Below are 22,465 nucleotides of genomic sequence, written 5' to 3'. Positions count from 1 at the left end.
CGTTCTAGATGGTTAATTGATCACTTTTTATGGCATATAAAGACCGAGATAATGGTCCCACAATGACAAGGAGACTGTTTGGAAGAAGTTGAATTGAGTCGTTTGAACCAAAGGACACTGTACAAAATGTTAAGCATGGTGTTGACAGCATCATGGGATGGTCCCAGCCCATCCCATGCCCTCACAATCAGTCAGTAGTACAGATGAATTGCATTTAAAGTCTATGGAATAAACTTTACTTTTCTTCTCAATTCAACAACTTCTGCCAAGAGGTGTGGTCAAATATCAGTCTAAAACTTGGCCAGGTGTTTGGTGATAAAAAAAGAGTGTGGTTGAAGTAAAACTACTTACAAGACAGAGAGCCATTTAGGGTGCATATGTGTATGCATGTGCATAAGTATTTTGACCATGTGGATAAAAAAAAAAACATAATTCAATACTCCAAAGTCTTTAATGCATTGAAGTAAATGAGGAGAAATCCAGATCCTGACTGTTAGACTAAATCTCTCACAAGATTCACAACAACAAAATATATTATTCATTCTCAGTTTATTTTTTTCTTCTTACAAATAAGATGATCTATCAAATATTGCACAGTAAAAAACAGAAGAAGTGAAAGTATAAGACACTTTAAAGGAAAAATCACTTCAAGAATTTCCCCTCTTTGAGAGCGATGCATGGTCGATCAGTGTTTTTTTTGACCATATTCTCTTGTTTTGCATCCAGAGACAATCTTTGGTGAAAAACAACAAAGTCTAAAACACAGACAAGTTTCACTGTCCTTTGAGGTTCAGGGTTCATTTGGCAAAAAAAAAATAATAAAAAATTGAGACCTTAATTAGTTGCTGAACAGACAACTCTTCAGAGTAATCCAACAACGAGGAAGAACGTTGCAAAACTGGTCCTTCAGAAGGCTTTACACACATAATGCTGGTGTTTACATCCCAACGTTCGACAAGGGCGGTTTGTGGCTTAGTGAGATTTTATTTAAGTCCATTTTGACACACCACACTGGTTATCAGTGCTTTCCTCACAGCTGTTTGGAGATCTGCAGTCTTTTTTTTTTTTTTTTTTTTTTACAGCAGAATTAAGCTTGAGGAGCAGCTTGGCCGGCTAAGAAGAAATCCTCTGTTGGAATCAGTTCAATTTGGCACTAATGCGTATCCACTGAAGAGCCTGCCTGGTGTACTGAACAGCGTGAGCAATGCTACTGTGAAGAGTCAATGGCCCAGATAAAGTATTCAAGTAATTGAAGAATTCTGCAATGATAAGACAAAATTAAATGTTTATATATACATATATATATTACTAGTTCCGTCAGTGCATTTTATTTAGGATTTTATGTGACAGATCAACACAAAGCAACACATAATTATGAAACAGAAACAGGATGCATGATTTGAAAAGCCTTTTTAACAAATTAATACCTGAGAGTGTCATTCATGTTATTCAATATCTCTATCAGCTTTGCTCATACAGACTGTAATTATGGCTCTTTCTTCTTTGCGAAATAGCTCAATTTCATTTGAGGTGGATGCGGAGTGTCAGCAAGTCTTGGCCTATAAAACATGATTTGCCCTGTATTTACCTATATAAATTGTTAGAACAACATCGACTTTCTTCTTCCACAAAGGCCAGACTTCTCCTATGTCTGACACCAAATCATTGCACTGCACTATTATTATGTAAGCCTATCAGAGTATAGGTGGCGAAGAAAAATAAAAAGCCATGTATCCTGTTTTCCGCCAATTCATAACTATGCACTAATTTGTGTTGGTTTATCACAAAAAATTCACCCACAGAAAATGGAAGTTTAAGGTTTTAATTATTATATTAAATTTTTTTTACAAAGCAGCATATATATATATATATATATATATATATTTTTTTACCTTTATTCTCCTTTGCGAGGTTGTCTGCCACCTCCCAGTATTCATAGCTGTACAGGACACTGTTGGTGATGTTCAGGTGGTTTGCTGCCATCTGGTGGATGCGCTGGGGTATGCTTATGAGCGACGCAGAGCTGCTGCCCTCATTTGAACCCCGTCTGTGGTGTTTTGCAGTGGGTGACAGTGAGGACGGGAGTCCTGCTGTAGGCCTGGGAGTGAAAAGACATGCGCAGCAGAGCGAAGCCAATCAGTATCATTTCAAAGGATAAAACAGAGGAAGCCAAAACGGTTAAACGTGGAAGCCTAGTTATTATCCACTCACTTCCCAGAGTCCATCCAGCCGGGTGGCGTTGTAGGCACTTTGGGAGAACTCTATAATAAGACCAAAACAAAATGTATGCAGCCACACGTACCAAAATTTTACTATTCCACTAAGCAGTGACGTTTGTGTCATTAGATATACCTTGAAAAAGTCGAGCAGCACTTTGGAGTACTTTAATGCATGATCTTTTTTTAAGCGAAACATCTGCCAGTAAAGGAGGGCAAGGCATCTGAAACTGTAAACACAGACAGACCGCAAAACCGTTCTCAAAATGCTCATCCTTTGTCGCAGTGACAGATGTGGCGTAAACAGAGAGGATGACAAACGCACCACAGCACTGCCAGCTGTTTGTCTTCCTGTCTCGCTCCAGGGCCAGAGTGACCCTTGAGCCTCATTGCGTACCTTAAAACACATAGTGAACAGTCAAGTTTTTTATCTTGAAATTACATTTGTTTTGGCAACGTTCAGTAGATGTAATTTACCGGATCAGCTCCACTGTCTCAGAATACATGGTGAAAGGAGACTTTGCCTCGAGTGGCCCCTCCTCCATCGCCTTCCCACATTCCATGAAGGACAGAGCTGCATCGACGTAGTTAACAGCTTTTCCGAGCTTGTCCACCTGAAAAAGGCGAGTAACAAAAGCAAATGAAGAAAACAACAGCCAGCCGTGTTCAAGAAGCATTCATTTGTCCTGTTCAGAACATAAATTGTGAAAGCGTCTATTGAAAAACGTTGCAAATTCAAGGTTATTTCTGTATTTGCGTGTTTTGTTTAAAATAAGACAGATTATCAGGATATGATTTTAATGGATCTACACTTAAATAATTCAAAGGTAGATGTTTTCCCCACTAACAATAAAAGAGATGTTTCAAATAAAAGTTCGAAATGCCACAGTGATTGTTATGGTGATCCTTTTTGTTACTGTAATTTGCAAGCATTGCTGCTTTGAATGCCTGATTGAAACAACCACTAAACTCTTGCATACTTTTCTAGTAAAAAAAAAGAAAAAAAAAGAAAAGTTTTTTAGTATTTATTAAAATTTATTGTATAATATCACAGTAAAAAACGTATTATTGCACCAAATTTTAAAAACTCACCATTGCATCAGCACGGTGCTTCATTCGTTTAGCTTCATGTAAGTAGTACTCAGCATGGTGAGAACTATGAGAAAATTGAGCATACATGGTTAAAACCTGGTGATGTTTTGTCACCAGTAAGTTGAATTATCTCAGTTTTATAAGTAAACTGAAAGCAGTGCGGAGGCTGTTTTGAAGACTCACATTTCTTGGCTTGGTACGGTCCCTCTGTGACCAGCTGGTCCCCAGGTGGACTCGGGTAGTGGCTGATGCTGCCTTGATACTTTTACACACTCCACCTCAGTCTTGGGCTGCACAGAACATGGCTAAATGAGACCAAATGTTGCACGGGGAAGAGTTGTCTAAACAAAAGTTTATGAGCCAAGATGTCACCTTTACATCTGCATCTCTGCTCTTGTCTTTGCTCTTCTGTGCCCGGGACTGTTGCTGTTCGGTAGTTGTCTTTGCTTTGGAGACGGGCCTGGTGGGTTCAGGGCTCTGGGGCAGTGGAGACAAGGGAGACAAGGGAGACACTGGCCTCTTGTTGTCCAAGAACTCCTCCAGGTATCTTCAAGGAAACACATCCACAGATTCCTTTGAAACCCAAAATTATACATGGCAAAAAAAAAGCAGTAGAAAACTTATTCAAGGTGCAGCTGGCAGATAAGTTTGATATTTGCATTTGCTCTGTGTACTTCTTCCATTTCTAATATCACTTGGGGCAACTTCCCAGATGGCCAATACCAAAAACCATCACTGCCTCTACTACCCTTAACACACAGTATAGGGTGCTATTCCACATATTCAAACCCACCGGGGATGTTGAGAAAACTCAGTTTTACTCTCATCTGACTAAGGAACTTGGTTCCAGTTAAAGCAGAGTTCAATGGACTCCCCACATTTATGGTTGTGATGGACAAAAATGACTCTCTCCTGCCATGCTTCCAATAACTAGTTGACATGTAGATAGTTCAACGGCATGCAACGTAAACTAGAAGTGCCTAGAAGTGCTTTCATGATGTAAGGTGTTATTACCCATTGTGCACAGTCTCAGTAATGATGTTCTCAGCTGGTAATGATGAAGGTTCTTTCTGCCCTGGTGTCTCGCTTGGATAAAGAAGACTCCTCTTGGTTTCTCTTTGCGTTACGCCGTTCTCTAGCTGGTGACAAAACAACAAAGAACAAGTAGACATGAAACATTTCTGTGTCATATTAATGTGTAGAAAATACTCTTCTTGGTTTATTGTCTCAAGATAAAAGTGAAACATTTGTTTTCTACCTTGCGTTTCCTTTTGCCATCTGTAATGGAGGTCTCAGGGTCATAAACGTGTTTCATAGCCTCCTTAGATTTTTCCTTCATCAATGAAGATGATTTGGAAGGGGATAGTTTTTTACCAGTGGAATCTGTGGGACTGTCCGGGACTCTCTTGAGAAGACAGAGGTCTATCTGCACCACCAGATTTCGTAGCCCCCGTTGGGCGGTGGAAGGAGTTTTTTCCCCTCGTCCAAAAGGGACTAGTGTATAGAGCCTTTTCTTTGCCTCACTTTTCTGCCTCTCACATGGATTATCTGAGCTGTGTCGTCTGGGGTGTACTGCCTTAGGCCTGGTAGTCTCAGGTCTGCTTGGAGCTTGGTTCCCTGTCTTGGTGACTCTCCTGTGAGAAGTGGACTCAGCTGAAACCTTGGGGATAGTGCCAAGATATTCAGATTCAGAGTCTGAGTTGGAGGAGGTTGTGGAAGATGATGATGAGGAGGAGGAGTTGAAGGATGGCCTCTGGGGAGGTGGGGAGTGTGTGGATAATAAGGGTGATTGGTCTCTGATTACTTCTCTCTTCTCCTCACATCTTCTTCCCTTTTTTGTCCTGCCTTGACAGTCTAAACTCTCTCGAAGGCGGTGTTGTTTGTCGTTAGAAGGCACTTGTCTGACCGCTTTCCATTCTTCCTTTGCCTGCTCCCCCTTCCTCCTATTTTCTCCTCTTCCTGTGTTCTTTCTCCCACCTTGCTGTTCTGTTATTCTTTCCTCCTCTTCCTCCTCTTCTTCTGGTGAACTTTGGATCCAGGGGCGTCTTAGTAGCTGCTCCTCCGCCAGCCTTCTGTCTTCCTTTCGTTCTAGTTTCCCTAGTTGTTTTTCATGATGATGTCTATCCTCCTTGCTTTCATGTATTCTCCTCTCTGCTTGGGTCGGATGAGGTTTTCTCTGAACTACTTCCTGTTCCTTAGACTGAGGTTTCCTTTGTGAGGTTTTGGCATGGTTTGGATGCGTGGGGTTTGAGTTTGTAGCTTCCCACAGCTTTGTCCAGTGTATAAGGTTAGAGAATGGTCCAGAGGTTGACCCAGTAACAGAATTTCTAGTAGCTTTACTGGCAGATGTGGAATGAGTACTGGGAGCTGTGTTGGTTTCACAGCCAGTAGGCACTAAATGCTTTGTTCTTTTGGGGCTTTGCTGTGAAGGTTGTTGAAATGGTGGCAGTGGCTTGGGTTTGGATTGGTTGCCTTGGATTTGATCAAAATGTGTTGGATTTTTAGTTTTGGGGGCGTTGGAAAGCTGTTTAGTTCTTGGATATGAAGTAGGCTTGTGTGTAGATTTTTGATTGAGATTTAATTGGGAATTTAAGCCTCCAAAATCTTTCAACTTGCTTTGGCTTTGGACTTGGTCTTGTGTGTGATGATTCTTAGGCTTGAGCTGATAAGGCGGTTGAAGATGAATGTTACTCGTGGGCTTACTCTTTAAACTGGTGCCAGGCAATGGTGCAATCCATGGTCTTATTTTAGTCCTGTGGGGGGTAGATGTTAGAATAGAATGCGACTGGTTCTGACTCTGACTCCCATGGTAGTGAAAACCCCGTGATGGAGTGGGTAAGGTGGGACTAGGACTTCTTGGGGGATGTTTAGGTATAGGGCTTGGGCTACGACTGGTCCTCGGTGTTCCACAAGGACTGGGGCAAACACTTAGAACTGGACTTGGAGGTGGGCTATGTTGTTGACTAGGGGTAGGACTTGGACAGGTGCTGGGGAAAGGGCTGGGACTTGGGCAGTAGCTGTAACCGGGGCTAGGAACTGGGCTGTTATCATTACTGTAACTGAACTGTGGACTTGGAATGGGGGTTTGGCTCGGGCTATACTCTTGATTGCTGTCCCATGACCTGGCTGGTGACGGGGCTCTCTGACTTAGGGGAGAGGCCTCGGGTTCTGCAATAGCCTGAGACAAATCTTGATCAGTCCTGGCAGATTTTTTCTTTGATCTTTTCAGCCATTTGTCTAACTGCCACTGGGTAGTGGAACGATGGTCAATCTTAAGAAAAAAAAAGAGAGAGACAAAAGGACACATGATTATTTTATATAAATCTTTGATAATCATGAAGTTGGTGCACAAAGTAATGTTGAATCAAGAACCAAAGGTCCTGATTTGGACATTTCTTGCTAAAAGGAAACACATCCAAAAACTCAGGCCAAATCCATACAAACCCAGATATTTTGCATGTTTGAGAAATTCTTGATTCTCAGTGATTCAGGGGTGCCTACTGCCTATATGCTTGCTCATACAATGCGCCACCTATTTGCACAAAACTCCATCTTTCATCTAAAGTTCCCAGTTGGGCTCCTGCCCCACAAAGCACCCCTCTCCCACCCAGCTCCTTCAGACTAGCGGCAGCAGCAATCCACCATGTGGAACTGCGTGTCTGATGAGCTTATCATTACAAACTACATGTCAGTCCAACACTCCTAAGAACAGTTGTAAGCGGCATCACTGAGAAGCATTGTTGTGATGACGTCCAGAAGGGGGAGTGTCAGAAAGGTTAGGAGATTCTTAAAGACACAGAAGCCAATTTCAAGGCGTCAGATACAACCATGATGTGAATGAAGTCAAATTTCTTTTAACTTATTTTATATAAAGCATTTTCACAATAACTAAATGTACCATTTTCATTTGACTATGAATGGAATGGCATAAGGTGCCTGGAACACCATTTAATCTAACGTAAAATTAGATTTTAGAAAATTATTTATTTATTTACAAAATTGGAAGAAAAAAATCTGTTCAGAAACGCATCCATAGTACTGTAACCGAGTCTTCAACGGCTTGTACAACCACATTTAGCAGCAACATGTTCCTATATTTTCTTGTGATGTGTATTACATAGACACTTAATAAATTTTTTGACAAATTAACACATTCTGTATGTGGAAAAAAAACCCAAAACATTTAAGGTAACATTAAAACTTCACAGATTTAGTATTTCAAATTATATTTTAGTGCCACAGGTGTGGAAATGTGCATTTAAATTCTTTGATTTCTTCAAGCACTTCTGTGACATTTATGAAATTAAACTGAAATAATATTTGTAATAAACCAAGACGACTGTCGCACAACTTAGAAAAAGTTGATAAAAAATATCTCAAGAGAAAAAATATAGCAAATAGCAATTTAATCTTTTCCGGAATTAAAGAGAAACTTCCTGAGGTATAATTAACAAATCCCAAGTATAACGTTTAAAAAAACATAAAACAAAAAATGTACTTCTTATCAGTAGCCTGTGTATTACGTGCACTCACAGATGCAGTGCATTCACTCTGTGCTTACAGAATAACTACACTCCTGTTTAGTCATGTCAGTAAATTCCTTAATCTTACGTTTAAAACTGTTTTGATTTGAAAGCATAAAACCTCTGAGGCAAACAAAAGTTTTTACTCTAATTAAAGAAACCAAAGGGTACTCACAGCCTGAGAGCAAGCTTCTTTTTCTTTTACGCCTTCACTTTTTCGGTCTGACCAGAAGAGCTAAATTAAACCTCGACTCTTTAAGTCAAACAGTGACCCCCACACCCTCCACCTCTGCCTCCACCTCCTCCCCTCATACCTCGCTCTCTTTTCAGAGAAGACACTGCATCTCTTGTACCGTCTCAACTGCCCTCCCTCCCTTTTTTTTTCTTGCTACCTGAAACTCTGGGTTTGCTGCTTCCATAACTGCTGCCCCCAATTTTTTTTCTGAAGGAGACACTCAAACACTCCATCTAAATGAAAACCACATGGTGCACCCCCCCCACAACTCACCTCACCCCAACAAACACCCTCCCTCACACTCTGTAGGGGCCCAGAGTAGCATGTTCAGTAATACAGTCTGCAATGTCACACAGGGCCCTCCATTCATAACAGAGAAGCAGGTTTGCCCCGTCACTGCATACATAGCACACATGTCAACCACCACAAAGCCCTGCACCTCCAAACGCTCTGCACAGCATCTCTTAGCTCCATAAAACTTATCTGCAATACATTCTCCTATGCACTTTGTTTATCACATTTCAGCAAAAACTCAGTCCTTGATGACTTTCATCCCCTATGGCTTTCCTCTAAGACTCACCGTTGGAGCTAATTTCCAAAGTTGCCCCACAACCCCCCCAGTTACAGGCATTTTTCATTGCTCTGTCCCTCCCCACACCTGCTGTGGACCGCATCGAGCACCCCCCGCCATCCCCCCAACTCCTCACACCCCACCCCATCTGTGGAGACTTCATCTTAAGGCACATAAACTCAGGAGGAGATCTACCGTACACGAACTGTTAAATAAATGAACTGAATCACATTGGGCGGCAGCTGTATTTCTCACCTCCTTGTTGTTGCACAGTGGCTGCACGCTCGCAGGCGACGGAGGATCCGGGTGAAGTTCTGGACTCGGGCTGCGGGAACGAAGGCTGCTGCCCGACTCTGCAGAGGAGTCAGAGTCCGAGGAGTCCGAGCTGGAATGTCTCACCCTCCTGCCATGCGTGTGCGCTCGCTGCGCCGACAGGCTGTCAGTCAAACTGGGTACAAACATCAGAGACGGCTCAAAACGGAGGCGCCGAGCCAAGTGGAGCGGCGTTACACACGCAGTAAAACCGATTCCTACAGCCAAAATACCAATAGAGATCATTGAAAGAGAAATCAGTGGGAGTACCTGTGTCTGTCCCAGGAAGCTGACTCATGAATGGCCTTTGGGGGACACAAAAACAGAAATTGATCATCCACTGCAGCAGTAGCAAAAAAAAAAAAAAAAAAAAAACTAGCAGAAAAATGGCAACAATCAGGGTTAAAAACATTTATTTAGACGTGATTAAAGACTGAAAAGGCTGAGATTGACCTACCCTCTGAGTGTCATCTTCATCACTACTTATCTTCAGGTCATCAGCAAGCATTCTGCAAATGTACATTCAGAAACCTGAGCTGTTTGGCTTTTAAAGTTCCATAAAATACTGCAGTGAACTCATGTAAAGAGGTTTTCCTGATAAAAAAAATAAAAATATATATAATAAAGGCTGAAGGGACATTAACTGGGATGATTTTACTTGTATTAAACAGCCTAACTCATGTTGCCCTCAACCCTTATTGTCACTCCTGGTATAGAAGAATGTGGATCTTGTGACAATTGAACCTTTTCTGTGTTTATTTGGCCATATTCTTTGCATCATTATCCTGTTGAAATACCAACTGATGACTAATTTATAGTTTTCTGGCAGAAATCCTCACTTTTCTTAACAAATTCCCTGTCAATTTAAAGAGTCTGAGGTGCCATGCACTCTAACAAGATTTAATAATGTTTCCAGAAGCAAACAGATTCACAGCATCACAGATTATTCCAAAACGGAGGGTGAGCTGCTTCTTCATATGGCGGTCATGTGTTTCACGACACCAAAGTCACTTTGTTTGTCTCTTCTGAAATCAAATATTTCCATTATTATTTAAACTGGTCGACATCTTCAGCAACAAGGTTCCTACATATTTTTCAGAAACAAATTTTAATTGTTCTGATATTGTAAAATGAATTTCCAATCATTTTAGAACAGTGGTTCTTAACCATTTTTGAGGTACCGAATCCACCAGTTTCATATGCGCATTCACTGAACCCTTCTGTAGTGATAAATAAAATATAATTTTTTTCCCCCCCCCTTAAATTCAAGACATAGGGGTGACCCAACTGGACTAGAGTCTAGTTGGGTCACTGCAAGATCATTAATTCTTCTTAAAAGGTAGAGTCTCTGAGAACAGTTCTTCAAAATATAGTCAGTGTTTTCAGCAAAGTTGAGCTGACTGCCCAGGAACATCCCAAGGTATTTAAAATTTGCCACAGTTTCAACAGGTTGGCCATCGAGAGAAACTGGAACCACTTTAAGGTCTCGTTTAGATTATTTAATTAGCTCTACATTCTTAAGAGAAAGAAAAACTAATAATAAATAATAAAGACTTTGCGGTATTCTGATTTAGTAATGTAATTATATTAGTTGTGTTGTCACCCCCACGCCACTAGAGGCAGTACCAACCCCGAAAAGATGCGACTAAGGAGCAGATTTAGAAGTACACCGAAAGCTACAGAATTTGGTAAAAACTATGAGCTTTGCTGAAGTAATTAAAGACACAAGTTCAAATCCATGCTGAGAGTGGAGCTCCTTCAATCAGGGCTCCTCCGCAGCCCTGATTGGTTAAGCAATGTAACGTGATCCTCTGCAGCAAGTGATGGCAAAGTGGGGCGCGTCATCGCGACTTTACACAAGTGTGTCTTTACCTCCGCTGCAGAGGCTCCGCCGAACCCCTGAGACCGACTCATCGAACCCCTGGGGTTCGATCGAACCCAGGTTAAGAACCACTGGTTTAGAATATAAAATACAATGACTTTATAACTGATATTTCAGCAGTTGGCAGGTTTAAGTAAGGAAGGAAGAAAAGAAGAAAAAAGACAAAACAAAATAAAAAAATGTATTTTTTGTCTGAAAATACAAATATTTTATCATGTTTTTTTCAAAGTAATCCCTAAATACAAAAAGCTAAACGTAAGCTCCATACTTTTTCAAAGTGCAAAGAAAATAACGCTCAAACTTCATTACAAACAATAGATCTGTTTAACACCAGCAGGCGATGGTATGCCAATAAATGTGGAAGTTGCTGTCTACTGCAAGATTTTAGCTAATATTTTTCAAATTGTGGTTTTATAATTCATTACAGACTAAGCAGAGCATCTTATAGTGATCTCCTGAACATAAATAAGGCTTAAATAAGCAAATAATGTCAACGACTGACAGCTTGGGGGGGAAAAAAAAAAATCTGTTTCATAACAAAGCTTGTAAAATAATGTGAGGCATGCAGTTGGCTCCCACCCCCTGTACATGTGTTTCAGATTAAAAGCAGGATGTAAAAAGTTAACAAACAGGAGCACATCGGTCTTCACTGACAACTTTCAGGAATGTAACGTGACCCTTGACCCAAACTGCTGCCTGAAACACGGTTTGCCTGCTTAACGTAATGTATCCAATTTCACGTGCGTTCCTTCCCTCTTGATCAATTTGCCCTGTAGCTGTTCGGATGATAAAGATCGTAAATTCGTTTTAAAGAGGTTACACGGACAAACAAATCAAACGAGTGGCCATTCCTGCATGTGCCACGGCAGCGGGTTTACGGGACGTGACCCGAGCCGGATCGCGTTTCTACAAGCCCGACTTACGATTTGTGAGGTGCCACGTAGGGAGGACGAGCCATTCGCTGCTGAGGTTCCCCACGGCCTAACAACAGAGGGAGAAAGAATTAACAGAGAATCACACAAAGATGCAAATTTGTCAGTCGGTAAATTCGTACTTTGCCTTTGTTGGGTGGCTGGATGCCTTGCATCCTGGGGGAAAAACAGGAAAATTAAAAATATAATATTCATCTCTAAAAAAAGATCTTTATTAATACAATAGAGCCTCTGCTTATCTGCAGATATATTCTGTGAAAACATCACAGAACACCCTCGAGGTAAAATAAACATGAGATGCGGGATTGTGGGATTTGAATTTTGTTTTTCGAACTGGAAGATTTGCTCATTTGTTAACACAATGTTACTAAATATGGAGGACTCAAGTAAATTGTTTATTTCACATCTGCAGTTAGGTGGCCATTTCCCTACACTCCAAATGTGTGTGCTGTTTGGTCCCTCGAAGAGTCAAAACGGCTTGAAGCTGAAGTCAGAGGCTTACATGGAGTGATCACAATCAGATCAACGGTGGACATTTAACCACCCATGTTATCAGAAACAGTAGACCTGATTTAAACTGGTTAGTCTCTTGAGTATTGCCCAGAAGTTTGACGTTAGTCTGTTTCCTTTAAAAAAAACAAAAAACAGTTTAAATGTTTGCTTGAGATCATCACCTCTCTAAGTCCAAACATCTGACAGAAAGTGTCACCAAGTGGAAGGAAATTGGTCGGTGTTCAAATAAATCCTGTGAACCAGCAAGGCTAAAGCCTTTCGTAAACAGGAAGCTGATAAAGACCCAAACAGATCCAAGACGTAATAATTTAACCAAGTTCCCTCTAAAGCTCATTAAAAACAATGAGCTTAAAATGTTTTCATCCCCTCCCCCGCCTAAAAACAAAAACAAAAAAATAAAAATAAAATATATATATATATATATATATATATATATATATATATATATATATATATATATATATATATATATATATATATATATATATATATATATTTTTTTTTTTTTTTTTTTAATTTATTTATTTTTTTTTTTCAACAGACCAAACCTCATAAAACCACATGCAGTTTTAATTAGACAAACAGAAAAACACACACACACCTTAGGGTTGTAGAGGATTCGCTGGGCCTGCTCCCCCCCCAAGGCTTGCTGGGAAGGCCAGGATTGAGTCATGTCCTGCGCGACGAAAATAGGAGTGAGGTTAAAGGTGACTGGGGAATCATAACAAAGGAAAGCACACTGAATTTAGGGACAACTTTCTCCTCCCTTTCATATGCACACGCAGCAGAGATCGACATCTGACTCTCATTCATGGCCCTGCCCCCCCCCCCCTCACATCCCACCCACCCTTCCCGACGATTCTTGACGGAGGCAAGTGTTCACTTTGGGGCCGAGTTCAGGTTGAAAGATGTGAATTACATGCTTGAAGTGGTTGTGATCAGTGACTGTGCGAAAAAAAAAACGGAAACCCATCTTGCTGCGAGCACCTGCTCATGTAGCTCAGTTTCTGGAAGCATGAACTAGTCACAAACCGATGGGTGAAAGCTGTTTCTTATAAGCATGAAAGAAGGAAAAATCTGTTCATACTTATCAAGAAGAATGGAGGTATTGCAGGACAATAGCACAGGTGGACTTTTAAAAGCGTTCACTCCCAAACCTGCGAGCCACCATGCAAAAACTATGCAAAGCATTTCAGTTAGAAATTATCGGCTCCCAGCGCAACATGTAGAGATTTGAGTCTCTTGCAGGTCGCTTCCACCTGCAGACAGGTTGACAAAAAAATAAAGGAAGAGAATTCACTCTGCAGATTTGAACTATTTTGGAGAGTGAGAGGGGGAACTCACTCTAAAAATCAACCCCCCCTGCAGCGGTGCATTGAGACAGGAAACACAGCTGGTATCTGCGCACAGTATTTTTTGTGAAGAGGTGTATCAACCGTTATAACCACATAAAAGTGGTTTATTTGTGACAGAGCTCACTCACAAAACAAGGAAAACAATGCTTATTGGTTGAGGCATTTTGAATGCAAACATATGGCTTCAATCAGAAGAATTACTTGTATTTAATCGCGGGACACACTTACATAAATTTATATATCTATATTTGACTATATATAGATATACATATAGTGGAATTTGCTACCACACAAAACATCAGCGACTAATTTTGTGCTACTCACTTGTTTTTTTATTTTTATTTTATTTTAAACCTTCTAGTTATTTTTCTTTTGATTTTTGGGACTTTTTGGGGTTTTGGTTTGTTTTATTCAGGAATTTTTCACTCTGCTTTCCATGTTCAGTTCATTTATAAGTTTTAAGATTCAATCTGCTTTTGTTTCTGCAGTTTATAAGCATTTTTTGTGTATTTATGATGTAAAACACCTTGAACTGCCTTGTTGTTTAAATGTGCTATACAAATAAATTTGACTGATCAATTAATTGATTTATTTTTGGCTGTACACTGAAGTTTTTACAATTATTCACTGTAGATACTAATGATTTATTTTGAAAACCCCCGTTGCTTCTGTCTCTTCGTCACCTTTTTGGTACAGATCTCGATTATTTCTTATTTGATGGTTGATCTGTGTACTTCTCTGGTCTCTGTTTCCTTGTTTACCTGGTTTACTGTATACCAGATCTGTCTCTTACAGCAAGGAAGTGTAAGGACCATGTTGCTATTAATTAATGACTTGTTCCTAGTTCAACAATCACCTCTCCAGCCTAAATCTCTCCTCAGGTAGTATGCCTTTGTCAGAGCCTCACGTTGTGACTCCTTTTCTGTCCCTTTGTGGTTCTACTGCATTTTTTTTATATATGCTTTTTTTATGACTCAAGATTTTAAATTTTCACTATTTACTTTGTAAAGAAGTGTACTTTCACCTGCTTGGCTCCTCTTTGCATTTGGGTTTTTCACTTCACCATTTTATTGCATGTTTTCCTATGAAACAATCTGTTCAATTAAATTAGAAGGGCATACAAATGGGCTCGGTTTGGGGATTTTTCCCAAACAATCAAAACATTTCTTCAGCTCCAAGGGGAGTTTGACATAAGGGCATTTAAGGCCTGAAATATCCTCAGTATTTGGTGAACCTGGCCAATTTCTCAGTCTCCTCTCCCCCCTCTCTGCTCATAGCAAAGCACCCCTGAGGGGGGAGTGTTTCCTCTCTGTGCTCATCCTTTTCACTTCATTATCTCCCCTTCCTCAGTCACCAAGGACACAGTGCCAACCCTCGCCTCTTTCCTCCTCCAACAACAACAAGGTATCCCAGGTGGAACATCATGTGTTGCCATCTTCCTGCTCCTTTCCCGCCCCATTCCCTCCGTTTACGGTGGTATCTTTTCCATTTATTCTCTCAAGTTCATTCAAGCAGAGGGAGAGAGAAACGTACAGGTGCACCTCGATAAATCGCAGCTAATGTTATATGTGTTTATCACACTCGAGGCAATGTTTCTAAAGTATGTAAAAACATTTTTACTAGGGCTAGTGAAAACATAAAATTCAGTTTGTCACTTGAAAATGACACCCCTGGCCAATTTCAACCCAGAAATTCTGAAATGTTTATGGCCTCTAAAATCAAGGGAAAGACTGCTGGCTTGAGTGTTGTCCTTCAGACAGTTACTGAAACCACAGTGATCCATGTCAATGGAGAGTTGGGGAAGATTCAGAAATCACGGACTGAAGCTGGAGTCAGGGTTTTACGAGCCACAACAGAGAGACGTACCCAAGATATGGGCTACAAATGTCGCACTGGAGTTAAGCCACTCTAGAACTAAAAACCAGGGATGCAGTCATCCTGGGTCACGAGGAAAACGAACAGGACTGTTGCCCAGTGGTCAATTTGTCATTTTTTTCAGGTGAAAATAAGTCTAGCGTTTAATTTATGACTCCAGGTTTAGGAGCGGAGCGGCCCGGAATCAATTGGACATACTGTAAATTGACAAAATCTTGAATGATATTCTAGTTTATCGTGATGTATGTCTATTTGGGTAAAGAAACCTATGGCAGCTTTAATATAAGTTTAAAAGAAATAAATGAGACTCTTTTTAATTGATCCTCTACAGAGAATAGTCACTTTTTATTTTATTGAACTGAATTTTGAATTGAAATTAATTTATTGTTTGTCACTATGCATATGTACAATAAGATTAAAGATCACAACACGTCTGTAAAACGAATGAGTAGAAACGTTACCTTCTCAGATCTCAGCTAAAGGAAAATTCAGTAGATTAACTGATGCATAAAATCATGCTAAGTCGCTGCTTGGGTTTCCTCCTCTGAGCAGCTGGATCGTCCGTTGAGTCAATTTTTTCAAATGACTGAACGTTTTGCGACATTAAAAAAACAAATGCAAAGGGAACTCGCAAAGCGCAAAATAAACTTCAAATACGGCCTGATTCATTTTGAGACAAAACCGCTGTCATTATAAAACAAATTGTTCATATTATACGCTAATTATCTGCTCCTTACCTCGAGAATATCTTTGGCACAGCACTTGTGTTGGCTTCTTTTTCCCTGCACAAATCAAAGAATGGAGAACTTTTTTTTTAAAGGAGCAGCGTACTTTAAAAAAAAAAAATTAAAGACAGGCACTGACAGTGACAGGTAGCCTTGTGAACCACAGAGCAACTTTGGATGCAAATTTCAAATGCAGAACACATTAACGCGTGACATGCCGATCAACAAACAGAGAGTATATCAGACACAATAGATAGAAAAGCTGATCAGTTACTATCAGTCGTTGCTCACCATCTGATCTTGAAAAAGCTATCACCCAGCCAGTCATAAAAACCCTTTACCTTCGCGCCTTTTTTTATCTGCTGCATTCAAAACCCACTGTAACACTTTACTGTAACTCAAACAGCCTCACGCACACACACCTACACGCATACACACACAGTAACTGTGAGTCTCTCTGAACCTCGTTGATGACTCATATCTTAGTAATCACAGCTGCAGGATGATCAGCCGGATACCGACACTGAGCAAAGCTACTTTCGGTTTCAACATCACATGGTAAAATCCCTTTCTGAGCAACTGAACTCACAGGTGAGGGTCAGAGAAAAACGTAAGAACCGTACAGTACAAACATGCTACTGTACAATCACTGCCAATCTGTGTTACTACAGCGGGTTTCCACTAATCAACAAATAGTGCTTTCCCCTTTTTCTTGTTGAAATTCTGAGTCTTTTTATTTTGACACGATCCTCGTCTAGAGCATCATAAAGCTGGCGTTAAGCTCTTTGGAGTCTTTGAACTTGAAAAAGCCTAATGCAAATAGTCATTTAATATTTACCACCTACTGTCAGACATGCAGCAGGCAGCTGAGTGACTGACTGCTCAATATTGTTCACAACTATGGAACATTTTCATATTCTGTCACATTTCTATGTTTTTGTTTATTTAAATTTCATGCGACCAACGCAAAGTGGAACGTTGCATTCATCTGTAGTCATTCTCGTTTACTTTGCTTCCAGAAGTCACCTAGTTAGTAAATGGAGTCCACCTGTCTGCGGTTTAATGTCCGCATAAATCAGGCTGTTCAGTGAAGACAGTGAAGGCTTGTTAGAGAAGATTAGTGGACAAACAGCACCGCCAGGACCAAAAAAAACACATAAATCCAAAGACACATAAATCCGCATCTCAAACATGAGAATGTTTCACTTTTCCAACAATTAGTTGCGTGCTCTATAACTCTGGGCCACAACGTAAGCCAGTAGTCATTAGCAGAAAATGTGTGGAAGAAAGTGCTACGAATGTTTAAGATAAAAATGTAGCCTTATGGCTTATGAAAAGATTCTGCGTGGAGAATAACTAATACTACTGCAACAGAATCGCCCCAGTGGTGAAACATGGTGGTGGTCACATCATGCTGTGGGGATGCATTTCTTGGTGTTCCTGTAAAGCGCCAACACCGGGAGGCCGAAAACAAACGGTGCCGTAGTTTCAACATTTTAATTTGTAAAGAATGGAAAGTTGATATATAATTTTCCCTTAGACTACGGTTCTGCACTGTGTTGCTCTCTCAACTTAACTTCCAATAAAATACACTGTGGTTAAGCTTTAAGAGTTATTGAAGCTTGTGCAATTTACTTTATGTATGTCATCTAAGTCCAACTATCCAACTTTTAGAGCATTTTTTGGGCCTTAGGCACTAATTATAACACATAATTACAGACAGTCCAGAGTTCAGTTTCCTGTGGTTACACACATTAAATAAAATGTTGTCCCTCTTCACATTTCTTTTAGTTTTAGCCTCATTAACACACGAAACATTCAATGGCACAAGTGCTGCAGGCTACAACTCTGGTGCAATACCCAAGTGCGCTAACCTCCGTACCCCAGGGACCCAAACAAACCACAACCCATCATAACACCTGCAACAATACAGACAATAACCAGCTGTTGCATTCTTAAAGTATTTCCAATTACTAAAGTTATGCTTATTAATTGCAGCATCACAATCTCATATTTAAAGTAATACATCTAGTAAAGCAGAACATGCTAAATTAGAAGCTAAACGCGTATTTTAGGTGAAAAAGTTTGTTTAATGATTCATCTTTCCTGCATCTCTTCACTAAATGTAAACGAACTCAAATTTCAAGAATTCGGACGCAGAAAGTGAAGCTGGTTCCGTCCATTTGAAGTCCAACCACTGAAGCGTACTCCACATTTAAGAAGTTCACACAGACCGTATTTGATGTAACTTGTCTCTAAGCTTCATTCCGCGCTCTCACCTGAGAATATGCGTATCGGAGCAAAAGGCAGACAATGGAAAGTTTCCCTTTGCCACCGAGGACAGTAGGCATGGTTCCTGGATGTTCAGTGTCCTCCTCCGGTGTCCATATCAGTGAGGACGCGCGTCAGTGACCTGACTTCGCACGCCGGGCTTCTCTCTCTCTCTCTCTCTCTCTCTCTCTTTCTCCGTGTCTGTGGGCGCTCCTTCCCCTCCATGTGACGGACCGACACAGACGGGGGATGTAGGCGGGTCGGGAACGTCACAGATGACGGAGCATTACGCGAGGGGATCACGACTCGCTGGCTGTAGTCATCGCCGGTTCTTAATTGTCAGTGGACGGTGAGGATATCACGGCAGGCATACCGATGATGATATAAAGATGATTTATTAGACGTACTGTTTCACCCTTGAGGTATACTGAGATGATGTCTTTCAGGGTTATGAGGGTACAAGAAGCTGTATAAAAAAAACAAAAAACAAAAAAAACATTCCCCAAGTTGAGATTTACTGATTAGCCTTATGTCAGTGACAAACAATAAAAAAACCTGTCTATTTTGGTTCTGTCCTGATACATAAATATATATATTTTTTACATTTCAAAGCAAGGTAATCTGATCAGTGTCCTGCAAAATAAAGCCTTTCCCCATTTTGTCACAACGTATTGGGATTTTATGTGATAGACCAACATAAAGTAGCAAACTTGTTCATGCCGTGTGAGATGTTCAGAGCTTTGGATGATGTTTTAGGCCCTAACCTTGATTTGAACTTCTCCATAACTTTCTCCAGGACCTGCCTGCTGTGTTCCTTTTGTCTTTGTGATTCTCTAATAAACCTCTAGTCCCTTAAAGCTGAATTAATACTGAGATTAAACTGCACACGTGCAGGCTTCTTAAAGAAAATGTTCGCATTGAAGTTTGTTTAAGGACATCAGGCTAAAGATGCATTTGCCTACACTGTCACAAAATGCATTTTAAAAAATGTGTTCAAGACTTAAGACGTGGTTTATCTTATCAGAAAATGCAGATGTGATCATCTCTCTTCCAGACATCTTGTCATTGCTTCATGTCTGGCCCATCAGTTACTCTGCTAAATGCAGTCAGGCCTGTGAAGCGGCTCGGAGCTGTGCAGGCTTTAATTTGTCATCTTAAAATGCGAGCTGTCTCCCTGAGTCAGACGTGATGCAAGAGAGAGACAGAGATAGAGAGAGAAGCAAAGTCTCATGGTGACTGGTACATTAGAGCTTTGATTTACGAATATTGGCTGACACCTTTATATTTCTTTCTGATTAAACCTTGAATTTGGTTGTGGCTGCAGCTAACAGAGAGTTCAGTCAGAGTCAACATCCTCCTCCGCACAGTAGCACCCCTGGTTACAGACCCATGGTGACAGAACCTCACAGGCCCGGCAGCATCCCTCGACACCGCCTGCTTCAAACATATAGCCTCGGGAGTCATCGCTCCTACCAACACACACGTTTCTTTTTGTTCTTTCGTGCGCGTATGCTGAAATGTTAAACAGGGAAGAGTGAAGAGAGCTCCATTGTCTGAGTTACGTTTGAACTGTGTAACTCGGGTTTGGTTTTCTTTACAGATCCAGGAATGCAGATTTTGGCCTAAACAGACAACAATGGTCCATTTTCTCTAGCAGAGCATCTGTTATCAGGAGCTTACTCCTAAAACTAGCACAATAGTTTTAAATCTACAGGAAACTGTTAGCTGATTAACACCTTACTATAAAAATGTGACCAACGGCATGCATCTCACAAGATGATAAATGCTGATGTAGTTTCGCCTGAGCCACAGGTAGGAATGGCTCTCTGCAGGCGCCTGGCTGCCCTCATATCTGCAGAGTGGCTCGGATGAGTTTGTCAACCTGTCAGCAGTCAGTGGACACACGAGGCACGACGAGAGCTCCATCTAGTGGCCATTGTGAGAAGAAACACTTTTCACTGCACAGGCTAGAAACGGATCTTAGGGCAGATGAATCGCTTTCTGACACACAAATCACACAATTGTGAAATAAACTGCAGTTTGTATTTGTTTCTTAAGCTGTTGTCCTATTTCAGGAGATTTAATCTGTTCCCATGAAAAAACACACTATCAATCAAACTGTATTTGTATAGCACCTTTCAGCAGCAAGGCATTTCAAAGTGCTTTACATCATAAAGACTCAAATATACAAAGTCATAGAACACACAGTCGACAACATTACATTTTGCCATCATTACACATCAGATTGTTGATAAATGTTTCATGATTATGTTTCAAAAGCAACTCTAAACGTCTGGGTTTTTAGTTTGGATTTAAAGGAACTCAGGGTTTCAGCTGTTTTGCAGTTTTCTGGAAGTCTGTTCAAGATTTGTGGTGCATAGAAGCTGAATGCTGCTACTCCATGTTTGGTTTTGGTTCTGAGGATGCAGAGCAGAACCAGAACCAGAAGACCTGAGAGGTCTGGAAGGTTGTTACGACAACAGCATCTCTTTAATGTATTGTGGTGCTAAGCTGTTCAATGACCAACATGGACCGATTAGACAGCACCTGCGGTAAAGTTCAGCCTGGGAAGATAAGATTATTTTCCAGAAATAACTGTTTTTAACAATTTGTAATGTGTTAAATTGACTAACAGTATTTCTTCTTTAAAATAAGTGTAACTGAAACATCTTTTAATTTTTTTTTGCTTTAATTTTTTTTACATTTTTGATCAAAGTTACAACCTTTTCATTCCTCGTCACTAATATAAACTTGTGGCGTTTGCTAAATGCTATTGGGACTTCAAGTGGACTGTGCCCTGGTCAGACAACACTAATACCGAGGTTTTCAACAACAAATATTCCAGGTGGACATAATGTATGTGCAAAGGATGACTATGTGGGAAAAGCACCTCATGTCCATTGTTAAGTAAGGTGGAGGAGCTGTGATGCTGTGTCAATTTTTTGAATTACATTTTAAGTAAGAATCGGGTAGCCTCTACCAGACAGCTGAGAAAAAAAAGGTAATCACTGGATATTTCAATACAATAACGATCCAAATCAGATTCAAATCTGGATCGTTATTGTGGGGTGAGGTTTTCTGAACCAGGTCACTGTGGGACTGACCACCTGTCTGAGCTCGGGGAAGTGAGAGGGGCTCACGGCAGCGTGGGAATTCTGGCTTTTTTTAGAGAACCGGCTCTTTTGGCTCGGATCACTAAAAAGAGTCGACTCCAAAGCAGATCTTCAGATTTTTTTTCTTTTTTGTTCCTTAATTTATAATCCAACAGAAAAATGTTGCAAAATGAATGAGAGCTCATCATCGGAAATGATTATATTCGACAGCTCTTCTTCTGGGTCAGCGTAAAGTGAAATGTGCATTTTGAGTTTTAAAATATCATATCAGATCTTTATTTGGCTTTTGATGTTTACATTTACAGATTTACCTAAGGAAAATTGATGAAACAGGAGCTTTTAATTCAGAAATCTTCCCATTTTGTCTGAAACTTGTGTTTGTATTGAACCGGTAATCAGAAAACATGCTTCTGTTACATGACAGTTTACTGCTCTAATGTAATGGGTTTTAAATGTTTTCTTTGAAAAACACTAAATCTCTGGCTCTGAAAGGAGAGAAGGGATTATTTAAATTCACAAGGGGGTGCCCTGAACTGTCTTACACTAAAGACTGGAAAGAGAATTAAAACCAACCATAATTTACTGTTTTAGTATAACGTAGAAAATATGTGACATTAGTTACACACAGAAAATGTAAATTTTAACACTATTTGTGGCTATGATGGTATAAAAATATAATAAATAAGCTCATTGCATGCTTATATTCTGTATTGTTTATTGGACTGAGAGACTGCTATAATTTTTCCCCTCCATGTATGGGAAGCAGTGCTGCCATGACATAATTCAGGATAACAGCCGACAGCTGATAGAAAGTAGCCACACTCCCTGAAACGTCTGAGAAGATATAATG

At 40.3% G+C, this 22,465-nt stretch overlaps 1 protein-coding gene across 3 annotated transcripts; it reads right to left on the bottom strand.

Annotated features, from left to right (window-relative positions):
• Positions 1 to 1,039: 1,039 nt before the first annotated feature.
• On the bottom strand, positions 1,040 to 20,646 carry aff3 (AF4/FMR2 family, member 3). Of its 3 annotated transcripts, none has more exons than XM_081601897.1 (19): positions 18,511 to 20,646; positions 16,244 to 16,288; positions 12,878 to 12,952; positions 11,886 to 11,919; positions 11,755 to 11,812; positions 9,407 to 9,458; positions 9,220 to 9,254; positions 8,893 to 9,085; positions 4,567 to 6,579; positions 4,323 to 4,447; positions 3,687 to 3,855; positions 3,492 to 3,598; positions 3,309 to 3,372; positions 2,694 to 2,830; positions 2,542 to 2,613; positions 2,353 to 2,446; positions 2,212 to 2,261; positions 1,893 to 2,098; positions 1,040 to 1,259 (listed from the first exon to the last, which is right to left on the bottom strand). In XM_081601897.1, exons 1-19 carry the CDS (start codon positions 18,580 to 18,582, stop codon positions 1,138 to 1,140), a joined length of 3,723 nt encoding a protein of 1,240 aa, XP_081458023.1. In that variant the 5' UTR covers positions 18,583 to 20,646; the 3' UTR covers positions 1,040 to 1,137. The 3 variants fall into 3 exon arrangements, with proteins under 3 accessions (XP_081458023.1, XP_081458022.1, XP_081458028.1); XM_081601896.1 differs by having other exon boundaries at positions 3,681 to 3,855; positions 18,511 to 20,645; XM_081601902.1 differs by having other exon boundaries at positions 3,681 to 3,855; positions 8,893 to 9,073; positions 18,511 to 20,644.
• Positions 20,647 to 22,465: the final 1,819 nt, after the last annotated feature.

This window comes from Poecilia reticulata, chromosome 2, assembly GCF_904066995.2.
Source record: "Poecilia reticulata chromosome 2, P_reticulata-male-v2, whole genome shotgun sequence".
In the NCBI taxonomy this organism is placed as follows: Eukaryota; Metazoa; Chordata; class Actinopteri; order Cyprinodontiformes; family Poeciliidae; genus Poecilia; species Poecilia reticulata.
This window is presented reverse-complemented; position numbering and strand designations above follow the sequence as displayed.

What these genes read in the sequence shown, in the direction of transcription:
- aff3 (XM_081601896.1), bottom strand. Translation starts at nt 18,582, where the DNA reads ATGCCTACTGTCCTCGGTGGCAAAGGGAAACTTTCCATTGTCTGCCTT. An exon ending in ACTGAGACTGTGCACAATGG is followed by an intron (nt 3,856 to 4,322) that starts GTAATAACACCT and finishes GTTTCCTTGAAG; the next exon opens with ATACCTGGAGGAGTTCTTGG. An exon ending in CCTCGCAAAGGAGAATAAAG is followed by an intron (nt 1,260 to 1,892) that starts GTAAAAAAATAT and finishes TTATCATTGCAG; the next exon opens with AATTCTTCAATTACTTGAAT.